General features: G+C 34.1%; 1 protein-coding gene across 1 annotated transcript; it reads right to left on the reverse strand.

Annotated features, from left to right (window-relative positions):
• Positions 1–7365: 7365 nt before the first annotated feature.
• Positions 7366–8978, reverse strand: LOC139037692 (ras-related protein Rab-8B-like). Its single transcript, XM_070474675.1, has 2 exons — positions 8843–8978; positions 7366–8500 (listed from the first exon to the last, which is right to left on the reverse strand). Exons 1-2 carry the CDS (start codon positions 8962–8964, stop codon positions 8065–8067), a joined length of 558 nt encoding a protein of 185 aa, XP_070330776.1. The 5' UTR covers positions 8965–8978; the 3' UTR covers positions 7366–8064.
• Between the last annotated feature and the right edge of the window lie 4440 nt (positions 8979–13418).

The raw sequence follows: 13418 nt of genomic DNA on the forward strand, positions 1-13418 counted from the left end.
TGGAGGATCCCGTGGATGGAGGAGCCTGGCAGATTACAGTCATGGGGTCACAAGGGTCGGACAAAACTGAGCGACCAAACCACCACCCCCACTAGTGCATTAACAGTGTCATCTGCGTGTAGGAAGGAACTCTAAGCATATTTATCCCATGGTGTAAGTTATGCGATTTGTGCATTTATGTGTATTGATGGCCAAAGGAGATAAAAAGGAACACAAAGAGAAAAATGAAAGGGAGAGGAGGAAGAAATAAGGGAGAGAGGAGAAAAGGCATGGCAGAATTCTCCAATGTTTTCAAAACTGATCATGAACTTTCTGTCGGATGCTCTTCTCTCCTCCTCCTTTCATTCTCCTCTCCACTTTTTTTCTTTCTGCCCTTTTTTCCTCCTCTTTTATTCTTCCTTCCTTCCTGCCTTTTTACTCTCATTTTTTCCTCTGCAATGAAAGAGAACGAATGGCAAAGTAGGAATGAGGGAAGAATTTTGGGAAAATGTAGCTTTCAGTCAGTAATTCCTGCATTCTCTTTGGTTTTGCTTATTTGATGCAAGGAAGAAACTGCTCATGTGTGCTCATGTGAGTCTTTGCATATTCAGTGAGATAAAGGATATTTGCCTAACTATGGAGATGGAGGCCAAGTATGAGTTTATTATGAAGGGCAGGTCACGACATGGGAGAGAAAGGGGTGAGCAGTAGGAAAAGGCTGAGTAAGGTCTGTGAAGTACAGCATTGGTTTTCCGAGAAAAGCAGTATTGGACAACTGGGACAGAATAAGGAGGGGTGGTCAGTGGAAATCAAGGATGTTCAGACCATTTCCCTGTCACTTAGACTCCCATAGAACCCTTTCTTACCAATCATTCTAATTAAAATAAACTTATTAGCTGCTTCTGTCCTACTAAACCATAAACTTCATGAAGACAGGGATGGTAAAGTGCTTATTCAGTGCCAGGTATTAATATATAATACACATTATTATTTTCACTATTATTATTTTTTTAGCATACTAAATATTCTCACTTTGTGTAATGCCAGGCACATAATTAAATATTCATTGGATGTTTGCTGAAGGAAGGAGTCAATTGACAGATGCACACGGGAAAAGCATAGGTTGAGGAGGTCGATGAATTGGGTTGGTTCTTCCAAAGTGCATGTTCTCACCTAAGAGCTTTGTATGGTAGGTTATATGACTTCATATATCATTTATATGCTTTTGCAGGAAGTTCAAGTGGAAAGAGAATTTGCTTACAAAACTAATTCAAATACTTACTAAGCAAATTTTAAAATAATCTAATTTCAGTGAAATAATTTTACATTACTAGTTTTTGATTTTGTAATTTATTTATAGTACTTTGTGACACCTGCTAAAGTGAGTTAGACATTTTATAGAAATTATTTTGGTGAATTTTGGCCCTGAATTTCACAGTGAGATTTTCATATAACTCATGACTAAATTCACTAGGTTTGAATTCACAGTTTATCACTTGTTTTGTTTAACAGATAAAATGTGTGAATAAAATGTCTAGCCAAAGCTATGGTTTTTCCAGTAGTCATATATGGATGTGAAAGTTGGACTATAAGGAAAGCTGAGTGCAGAAGAATTGATGCTTTTGACCTGTGATGTTGGAGAAGACTCTTGAGAGTCCCTTGGACTGCAAAGAAATCCACCCAGTCCATTCTAAAGGAGATCGGTCCTGATTATTCATTGAAAGGACTGATGCTGGAGATGAACTCAAATACTTTGGCCACCTGATGCGAAGAACTGACTCATCAGAAAAGACCCTGATGCTGGGAAAGATTGAAGGCAGGAGGAGAAGGGGACAACAGAGGATGAGATGATTGGATGGCATCACCAACTCTATGGACATGAGTTTGAGTAAAGTCCGGGAGTTGGTGATGGACAGGGAAGCCTGGCATGCTGCAGCCCATGAGGTCGCAAAGAGTCAGACACGACTGAGCAACTGAACTGAGTGAAAAAGATTTCACCCTCCCTTCCATACAGCAATGATTTAATTTGTAACTACTATTTGGAAAATTTCTTTAATAAGTTTACTCCTGATATGAAGTACAGGGCCTCTAACAAATGAATCTACTGAACACTGACATAAATCATATGGTAGTTATGCTGTCAGTAGTGGTGAAGGGTGTATCCTTTTCAGGGATTATAAGATTTCCTGCTTCTTACAAGAACAAAGAGTGGAAATCCAAGTTGAGACTTGACTATACTTATATTGTGGTGACTCAGTGTCATGATTGAAATCAAAGAATGTGATTCATTTATAACTTGAGTTTCTGAAATGGAAATATCATAAGAATCATAATATTTAAATTGCACATATTTATATCTATATTTGTACTTACAATTTATATCCTTTGTTGCCTCTGAATATTTTCTCTGGAGTTCACAGATTTTCCAAAAAAAAACACAGTGCAGAAAGCTGAAGATCTTAATTACTCTAGGTGTTTTGAAATTGCTCATTTATGAATGATTTTAGTTTGTTTAGGTTTAATATAACCTCAACCATCTGTTACAAAAGAGTGCTTTCAGACGTTCCCAGATGACTGATAAAAATGTATGTTAATAGGAGGCTAAGTACTCTTCCCCAGATCTCTTTTGAGTCACAATTTAGACTTAGTTGAGTGAAATAATTACAAGCAAGACTAGACACATCCTACTATACCAAAGATTCCAGTAATTCCCTTACTGGTTTGTGTTGTGAATTCTTCCTGGAGATGATGGTGCTTACTGGGATTTTACATGAGCTTTTAAATGTCAGATTTTTGTCATACAATTCCATTACATTTTATTGATGAAATCATTCAAACACACAGAAGACTTGGAAAATAATATAACAAACACAGTATGCAGAATTTGAACTTAAAAGAGGTTATTTTGCCATGTTTTCTGGAGCTCACATTTTGTTTTATTTGAAAGAAATAAAACATTAACAATCCCAGTAAAGCCTCATTCCTGTAACTCTTCCCCTCTCTTTTCTCTTCAAAAGTAACCACTCTTCTGGAGTTGGTTAAATCCCTATGTGTTTTTTGTTCTTTCACTACATATAGAATGGATTCATAAATGCTATGCAGAATTGTATTGTGTACTTTTAAGGTTTATATAAATGAAATCATACTGTGTGTATCCTGCTGCAACTTGCTTTTTTTCAGTTAATCTTATGTTTTTGAGATGTTAATACATGCAAATTTGGTTCATGCATTTTACCAAGTGTATCACATTTTATAGGAAATAAACAGTTTATCTACTCCTCCATGACAAATGGTTAAGAGCTTCCAGGTTTTTGCCATTATAAACATGTTGCAATGTGAGATCCTGCGCTTGTCTCCTTTGAGCACTTGAATGGGAATTTCCTTAAGGTAGATTTCTGGAAGTGAAATTCATAACTCATAAGGCAAGTGCCACTTCACCTTCTCTAGATATTTCTAAATTGCTCTCTAAAATTGTTGCATGAATTTACACTCTCAGATCAATATCTTGATTTTTCCCCATATCCTCACCAAATGTTGGTGCTATCCATCTTAATATTTGTCAAGCTGAGAGGGGTGAAATGTTAATTTTTCTTTCATTTCCTGTTGTAAAACAGCTGGTTAAGATTTGTTACCAGGAGACTAGAAGGTACAATTACTACTTTTATTTCCTTTAGGATAGCAAGTGTTACATTCATTATATTCCTAGGTCCAAGATGCAAAACCATTACTAGTCCATGCATAGCCCTATTTTTATTTACCTGTCTATTTGTTTATAAATAGTGTCATGAACACATATGAACTCTCATATAGATCCCATAACCCTGAATTTTAAAATGTTTATCATTTCCTTGCTACTTAGGAATTGTGTGTGTGTGTGTGCTTTTGCTTGCTTTTAAACCTCACGAAAAGAGTATCCTATTGAATGGTCTTGGGACTTTGTTTTAGTTCACATTATCCCAGATTCAGCCATGTTGTTCCATGAAGTTTATAGTTTCTTAATTTTCACACTCCATTGTGTGGATAAAACATAATAATTCTGCAGTAGAAGGGAATTTGGGTTGTTTGTAATTTTTTGCTTTCTGGTTGTTCTTATGGAAGTGTAAATCTTTCTTTTGGTTAAACCGCTATGAGCAGAATTGATGGGTTTTAGGGTAAGCCATTTCCAACTGTACTACTTTTTAGCAGTTTTGGTAAGATTCATCTGTGAAACCATCTGTGTTACTGTTAACATTCTACAACTCTTCAATTTCTTTAGTAGTTATATTGCATTTCAGGTGTTCTGTGTCTTCACAGATTAGTGATCCAACCGATGTTGGTAATTTGATCTATGGTTCCTCTGCATTTTCTAAATCCATCTAAAACATCTGGAAGTTCTTGGTTCACGTACTGTTGATTCCTAGCTTGGAGAATTTTGAGCATTACTTTGCTAGCGTGTGAGATGAGTGCAATTGTGCAGTATCTTGAACATCCTTTGCCATTGCCTTTCTTTGGAATTGGAAAGAAAACTGACCTTTTCTGAAAGATTTTACACAAATGATATTGAATTTTATCAATATTGTTTACATCAATTGTCTTTATTGATGATATTTACTTTGATTATTTCACTAAGGTGGTAACAGCCAAATCTCTGGAGAGTGAACTCAAGATTATGTGAATATTCTCTTTTGTGACACATTTTCATCCAGTGATTTTGATACTCAGTATTAATCCTTGTCTGAATCAATTATTGCACTGAATTGCAAGAATATTGATTTTCTAATTCTTTCTCACCCTTTACATATATTAGCAATGAGTCTTTAGAAAACTTTTCTTATTTTGTCCTTTTCCTTCTCTCTCATTCTCTTTCCTAAGTAAACTGCATTTACCATTACGAAAGTATGTTATAATCTATTGTATTCATTATCTTTTCTGATGCTCAGATTATACCAAATTTGGCTCATAGGAGCTGCTTCAGGAAAGAGTCTCTTTTGACCAGTTCTGTCATTTTTGAACACCTCCTTGATTTATGGAATTACGTTTCTTTCAATATGAGTAAGGTTGATTATTTGTTTATATGAATGCCATTGGTATTTCTTTTTCTATGAAGGATTTATTCATATATTTTGCTCATTTTCTGTTGGATTGTCTTTTTTCTTATTTACTTGTATAAAACTATTTTAAAAGGCTAGATCTTTGACTGTGATATTAAAATATCATTCCTATTTTACTTTTTTCATTTGGTTTTTTCTGAATTGCTGCATGGATTTTAAATTTTATATCCTCTTAGTATTATCATTTTTATGACTTCTGGAGCTTGTGTCAGTTCTATAAACCTTCTTCATTCTTCGATTCTGAAGAATTCAGCCATGTTTTATTACAGGACTTTTAGGATTTTATTTTTCCATGTATACCTTTGACCTGCTAGAGTTTTGTTTCTCTGGTGTTGAGAACTGATCCAACCTTGTTTTTCTAAATGATTATCCAGCTTTGTCCATGTCATTATTGAATAGTCTGTATTTTCTTCTGTAGTTTGAGATGATACTTTTATCATAAAGTTCTGAATGTATTTGGGTCAATACTAGGCTTTGTCCTTTCTTCTATTACTCAAGTTTTAATGTACTGGTGTCACACATTTTAACTAATTAATAGCTGTAGTATATTTTGATTACCTAGTATTCTTTTAATGCCCTTATTTTTCATAATTAAGAAACAATATTCTTCTGTAAGTGCAGAATCAGTTTTCTAGTTAAAACAAAATTAACTCTTAGCATTTTCTTCTAGATCATGTCCTATGTATCAACTAAGAAATTGACAGCTGTATGATATTAGTCTTTCTACCCACGAATATGATGTACTCTTCTATTTGGTGAAGCTGATTCTTTTAAAAATATAAGTTTACTGGAAACAGAACTGCCATATGACCCAGCAATCCCACTTCTGGGCATACACACCGAGGAAACAAGATCTGAAAGAGACACGTGCACCCCAATGTTCATCGCAGCACTGTTTATAATAGCCAGGACATGGAAGCAACCTAGATGCCCATCAGCAGACGAATGGACAAGGAAGCTGTGGTACATATACACCATGGAATATTACTCAGCCATTAAAAAGAATTCATTTGAATCAGTTCTAATGAGATGGATGAAACTGGAGCCCATTATACAGAGTGAAGTAAGCCAGAAAGATAAAGACCATTACAGTATACTAACACATATATATGGAATTTAGAAAGATGGTAACGATAACCCTATATGCAAAACAGAAAGAGACACAGATGTATAGAACAGACTTGTGGACTCTGTGGGAGAAGGCGAGGGTGGGATGTTTCGAGAGGACAGCATCAAAACATGTATATTATCTATGGTGAAACAGATCACCAGCCCAGGTTGGATGCATGAGACAAGCGCTCGGGCCTGGTGCACTGGGAAGACCCAGAGGGATCGGGTGGAGAGGGAGGCGGGAGAGGGGATCGGGATGGGGAATACATGTAAATCCATGGCTGATTCATGTCAATGTATGACAAAAACCACTGCAATGATGTAAAGTAATTAGCCTCCAACTAATAAAAATAAATGAAAAAAAAAATACAAATTTACAAATCTCTTACTAAGTTCACTGTTTGATTTTAAATTTATCATTGTTATTATAAATGACATAACTGGTTTCATTGTTTCAACTTTTTGCCTATGTAAATATTTATAATCTATATTTTTAATATTTATTTGTTTTTATTAATTGCCTTATAAATTCTTTGATCCTTGTAGGAATTTTTATTATTATTGCTGAATGTTTTGTTTTTTCCAGGTAATCTATCATAAAATGGAATTTTTGTCCTCTCTTTTTTATTTTAAATATTTATTTTTCTTGTCTAAATGCTGTGATAGTACGTCATAGATAATATTAAATAATGGTAACAAAATATTATTTTTTTTACTTACTCTTGACATTGAGGAATGCTTCTCATGTTCTCAAATACCAAAGAGCTTGCACAGGGCAGTGCATTCCTTTCTAATGGCAGGTTTGTCCACCCGCCCCCCCCCCCCCAATTTTACCTTAGGCAGGAGTCTTAGTAATTGCCGTATAAAAGCCTGACATGGGCTATGAATCTCTAACTGCCATTAGTGATGGGGTCCTTACTGCCATTTGACAGATGAGCGAGTAAACCACACTAGCACTTTTTTTAGGATTTCCATTCTGGACTACTTTCAGTATATCAGTCATCTTAGTTCAGATTCTATAGAAAAAGATTGTGAGATGAAGCATCATATGTAAGTGATTGATAAAGAAATATTTTCATGAAAACTAGTAAAGGAATACAGAAGACAGAACAAGGAGGAGAAATAAGAGCGAATATGCAACTTTTGTTAGACAACTTTTCAGTTTGATTCTTCAGGAAGAACTCTTTTTTTTTTTGTTTTTTTGTTTTTTTTTTTTTTCAATTGAAAAAAATGATTTATTCAGCTACTCAGACTCTCCGGCAAAAAGGTCGGGAATGAAGAAAACTCTAAACAATTTGAAGAAATAAGCTGCGGCCTTTGATGGGCATTTTTAGGAATTTCTAAAATAAACTTTTATCAAAATTTAATGACTCTTTAAGAAAACCAGAGCCCTTAAATAAATGCTATCAATGCAATAACATTTGGCCATATGAACCAGACCAAACGTCCTAAAATTTTAGTATATTAACCTCTGCTTTAAATGTTCTACTCTTTTTTAAAAAACATTCCCAAAAGCAAATCTGTCAGAAGTGTGCAGATATGAATCTCAGATTGTGCTGTAACAATGAAAGGCTAACACTGATGTGCAAAGTGAAAAAGAAAAAGGTAGCAGCTTCTGCAACACGCAATAAAACAGAGGAGAAACAAGTTAAGTCCGGCACATGTCTCCACTTCATGGCTTCCACGTTTGAAGAGTGAAGCCTGTTATCCTGACGGGCCATAAGGCTGGGATCCGCTGCACACTTAGTGTGCAGAATCTAGGTACAGGTTCAGCGGTGCTCTCAGTAGCAGCCAGGTGGGGTGGTTCTGAGGCTGGGTGACCTGTGCTTTCAGAGAAGCAGGAGAGGGTCCTCAAGATGTGCTGCAGTCTCTCAGAAAAAGTTCATCAAAGTAGCGAACAACGGAAGAAACTGGTCTTCTTTGATCGGTTTTCTGTTATTTTCACTGGTCCACCTGCCCCTGATGAATTGCTGTCGTTCATTTTTCTGTTGAGTTTTGTCATTATATCCCGTGCAAGTGTAAAAAACGCCTTCTCTCCTCTTTCTTTTGATACTTGTCTTTTGTCATTCATATCACATTTGTTACCCAGGATCATTCTTTCAACATCTGAAGAGGCATGCTCTTCAATGTTTCTTATCCAATTTTTAATATTGTCAAAGGACTTTTCATTTGTGATGTCATAGACCAGCATAATTCCCATGGCTCCTCTATAGTAGGCTGTCGTGATGGTTCGAAATCTTTCCTGACCAGCTGTGTCCCATATCTGAAGCTTAATTTTCTTTCCATCTAGTTCTATCGTTCTGATTTTAAAATCAATGCCATTAGCTTTGACAGTATCAGTAGAATATATAGTGTATTAACAGTTGTTTTAAAGGAAAGACAACTTCCTGAGGCTACTCTATGATTAAAAGAATAACCAGTAATAAGAATAATAATTATATCATTGAGGATGCTTTTTGTTGCAAATAACAGAAACCCCAAGTCAGATTAGCTTCAGGTAATTTGTTGACTCATATGACAAGCCCAGTGGTGAGTGGGGGTTCAGAGACGGCTCAGTCCAGTAGTTCCAGTTCCTTTATCTGCACCTCCTCTGGCTCTGTCCTCTTGGGAGAATCAATTTCATCCTTTGACCGACAGCAGTTCCTGACTACAACAGCAAAACGATGGTGGAGATGAAGGTGGTGTTGAAGGCGTCTTCGGAAAAGCGGAATAGCAGGCAGGTCTTGCCCACCCCAGAGTCGCCGATCAGCAGCAGCTTGAACAGATAATCATACGTCTTCGCCATCTTCTCGCTCCGGCCCTCTCCAGGAAGAACTCTTGAGGATAAATTATACCTTAGAAAATTTCTCAACTCAAGGCAAGGATTTTGGACTTTCATATAATCAGATCAGTGGGTCATTGACTGATATCTCTTAAAGGATGTAAACTTCGAGGTACTTTCCACTCTATGAACCTGGGAAATGACTCCATTAGTCCACAGGCAGTCCTCTGAGGACAGTCACAGATATGCCTTTATAAAACAGAATAACAAGTCAGGAAATGGGTACACAGAAACAAAAATAGTGACATAAGGAAATTTGATAGAACATCAGTAATTGCCTACAATTGATAAAACTTTTTTTTATTGATTCAATAAATATTAACAGTGTTGATATTGCCAAGGACAATTGTGTATGAAATTTTCCTTGTAATTTGATCATAATTGCTTCACTTACTTTGTCTCTATATTTTAGGTACATAAATGTCTTAATTTTCACAATGACTTCATCCATAATAATTCTTTAAGCTATTTTGTTTTAATTTCATATGCTCTTTGTAAATAGAACCTAACTGTATTTTCATTTGTTATAATTCAACCTAAATCATTTTGTTTTACTGTATGCTTTTAATCCTTTTAAATTAATTGATATTACTCATATATTTTGACATATTTTTATAATCTAATTTTGTTTGTTTTATTTAGCTTGCCCATACTTTACCCTTTTACTCTTTCTTTCCTAATTATAGTTTGGGATAATTGAGGTTTTGTTCTTTTCTTTTTCCTTTCTTTTGATTTGGGAGTCATGGATCACTTCTTTTTTTTCTTTTTATCCTTCCCTCATTTGTTCCTTCTTTCCTTCCCTTTTTATAATTACTTTTAAATAATTCACATGAATACATGACTGTATAATCTAAATTGATTAATCTATCTACCTTCCTAGTACTCAAATGAAAAGATATTAGAAATTTGGATCACTTCCTATTTTTATGCTATTTTATCTGAATTTAGCTATTGTTGTTGCTCAGTCACTCAGTTGTGTCTGACTGTTTGCAACCCCATAGGCTGCAGCATGCCAGGCTTCCCTGTCTTTCATCGTCTCCCAGAGCTTGTTCAAAGTCATGTCCATTGAATTGATGATTTTATTTTATTTTTTTTTTGTTTTATTTTAATAAAAAATAAGAGAGTTTGAAAATTCAAGGTATTCTACAAAGTTTTTAACAGGAACAGATGTCCATGATTTTTAATATCCCTTTTCATTCTTCCCCTACCCTTTTTCTTGCTCCCCAAACACAACACATTTCCCAGAGCCTGATTTTCTCCTATTCTTTATATCTAAATAATATGCATATCCTATCATAATACATTTATTTTTGTTTTTATTATAATCATAAAATATAAAAATTTATATTTATATATAAATGATATAGATTATATAGCATATCATATATTATAAATTTATATATTATATAAATAAATATAAAATATTATTTATATTTATAATACAGTTATTGCTTTGTATGTTATATATCAACTTTTTGCTATGAAAGGTAATGATGTGACTTTTTGGCTAGTCCTTTCTTCTCTCAATCCACTCCTTTTTCTTTCCCTATAGAGCTATAGAATACTATTGTTTATATTTCAGGGAGTTAATAATTGTCAAAAATATATCCAATACTTACTAGTCTATAATACATTATAGGGTAGGCATTCAAGATATAGAAATAAAAATTCAGTCCAAGATGAGGGAGCTCACGATCTAACGAGGTACAGAGAAAATGAATAAACCTAACTGAAATAAAATGATTATTTGTGATAAAAGTTTGCACGGGAGCTGAGAATGAGACCTGTAAATATTAAGGGAATAGAATTTCAGGCAGAGGGAACAGTGTCTACAAATGCCCTAAGTCTGAAGCATATCTATGTTATAGGACTAGCAAACTAGGAATGTGCAGGAAGAGTTATTAGTAAGAGAGAAAATCAAAGAAGAAATGGGTTAGCAGTTCCCTTAGGCCAGGGTTGTCAAACTTTCTGCAGAGTCAGATGGTAAACATTTTCTGCTTTGTGAGTTATTCAGTTTCTGTTGCAGTTATTCACCTCTGCTGTGATACTGTTCAAGCAGCTAAATACAATATACAAATAGGTGGGCATGCCAGTGCTTCAATAAAACATTATTTACAGAATCATCTGTCATACTTAGCTCAGTGACTTTGCATTACTTTATCCTATTTGCAATCAAAGTACTACTAGACCAAGGGTTGGTAAACTGCACAAAAGCAAAGAACAATATTTACTTTTTTAAAGTGTTGGAAAACACAAATGCATACACACATGAAGAGTACTGGACAAAGACTATGTGTGGCCTTAAAGCCTAAATATTTACTATCCGGCTTTTTACAGAAGTTTGCCGATTACTACACTAGACTCACAAAAATGAGTTGGATATTCTTTTTTTCATTCTCTTGAATAACTTATTTAATTCATAAATAAGTTATATAATAAATAAGGACTAAAAAAACTTTAGTTCATAAAAATTTGGTATTCCTCCTCTGTAAATCAGAGATTTCTGTGATTCTAGGCTCAGTGATAAAGAATCCACCTGCCAATGCAGGAGACACAGTTTCAATCCCTGGATCTGGAAGATTCCCTAGAGGAAGAAATGGCAACCCACTCCAGTGTTGTTGCCTGGAGAATCCCATGGACAGAGGAGTCTGGTGGGCTGCAGTCCATGGGGTTGCAAAGAGTCTGAATTGACTGAGGGAATAAACATGCACGCATGTCTATAAAGCGAATGAAGCCTAGTTTTTTGGTTTTGTTTTGGTTTTTTTTTGCATTAAGGATATCCTTGATTATCACCGTAAATGGTTATTCGATTTTTCTATTTGCTTAATTTTTCTCTTTTTGTCTACTGCCATTTCAGTATCTATCTGTTTTCCAAAAAGATGTCGATTTACCGTAGGTTTTTATATTACTGGCACATAGTTGTTTTCATTATATTTCTTTGTTACTTAAAAACTTTCTCCATCTTGCTAAGATATTTTCTCTTTTTTTACTTTACATTTAATTAATTTCCTTAGTTTTTGTTCAATTTGTCAAATTTTTGTATATTAATCTTGGCAAAAATTACAGTTTGCTATTAGCAATGTTTTCTATTGTGCTTTTATTCTTACTTTTCTTACTCCTGAATTTTTCAGTTATCCCAAACTGAATTGGGATTAAACATTAAATTAATTAAACTTTATTAAAATAATTAAACTTTAATTGGGATTAAACATTTAGCTACTTTCCTCTAAATTTCTTTATTTTCTTATTAATGTGATTTATAGCTTTCAGTTTTTCCTTTAAGTAACTTTTCACCGAGTCTCACAAATTTGAACATATACTTTTTATTATTATACAATTTTAATTATTTTCTGAATATTTTTTCTCTCATTCTTTAACCTAAAAACAAGTTGATAGCATGATTTTTAATTTACAGACATGCAAGATTTATTGTCTTACATTTTATAATTTTTACTAATTTCTAATTTCATTGTATAATGATAAGAGTGTGTAGTTTGGGTGTAATTTTTTGAAACTTTATTGGGGTTTCAGTTATGTCTTAGACATGGCATTTGGATAATGCTTTCTATATGCTCTAAAATAATCTGTTTTTTGTTTATTTGGTGAGTAGGAAGTTCTCTATAGAATGACCATCTTAAATTTGTTAATCATAATCTTCAGATTTTCTGTGGTGTTGCTTATTTGTCTGCTTGATCTATCAATTTTTGAGAGAATGCCATGAATTTTCAACTAAAATACTGTTTTTTAAAAATTGAATTTTAAAATGCATGCAGAAAAAAAAATATAAGTATACAACCCAGTTAAAAGACATAGGTATTTACCAGGTTGTTAAATTGCACACAGGATCCTAGAACTGCCTTTGTGCACCCTTCCCCCAATCACTTAAATCCACTTATTCCCCAAAGATAGCTATCAGAGTTTTCACACAATAGAAGTTACTTGTTTTTAAATTTTATGTAAATTAAATAATACAATATGTATTTTTGCATCTGTCTTCTAACACTATGTGATAGCTATCAATATTGCTATACATAGCTATATTGTCCATTCTTTTTCATTATCTTGTAATATTTCACAGAACAAATACAGTGATATATCTGTCCATTCTACTGTTTATGTATACATGCATTATTTTCAGTACTGGCTATTGTAAGTAAAGGTACTATGAATATTCTCATCCATGTATTTCGGTACCTGAATGTCCTGCATTGTTATTGGGCAGGCAAATTCATAAGAGTGGAATTTATTGATCAAAAGGAATCTATATGTTTAACTTTAGTAGATACTATCAAAGAACTTTAAATCCCATTTGGGAATACCAGACCACCTGACCTGCCTCTTGAGAAACCTATATGCAGGTCAGGAAGCAACAGTTAGAACTGGACATGGAACACAGACTGATTCCAAATAGGAAAAGG

This window comes from Odocoileus virginianus, chromosome 12 (assembly GCF_023699985.2).
Source record: "Odocoileus virginianus isolate 20LAN1187 ecotype Illinois chromosome 12, Ovbor_1.2, whole genome shotgun sequence".
Taxonomy (NCBI): domain Eukaryota; kingdom Metazoa; phylum Chordata; class Mammalia; order Artiodactyla; family Cervidae; genus Odocoileus; species Odocoileus virginianus.

What these genes read in the sequence shown, in the direction of transcription:
- LOC139037692 (XM_070474675.1), bottom strand. Translation starts at nt 8,964, where the DNA reads ATGGCGAAGACGTATGATTATCTGTTCAAGCTGCTGCTGATCGGCGAC. An exon ending in ACCACCTTCATCTCCACCAT is followed by an intron (nt 8,501 to 8,842) that starts CGTTTTGCTGTT and finishes TGTCAAAGCTAA; the next exon opens with TGGCATTGATTTTAAAATCA.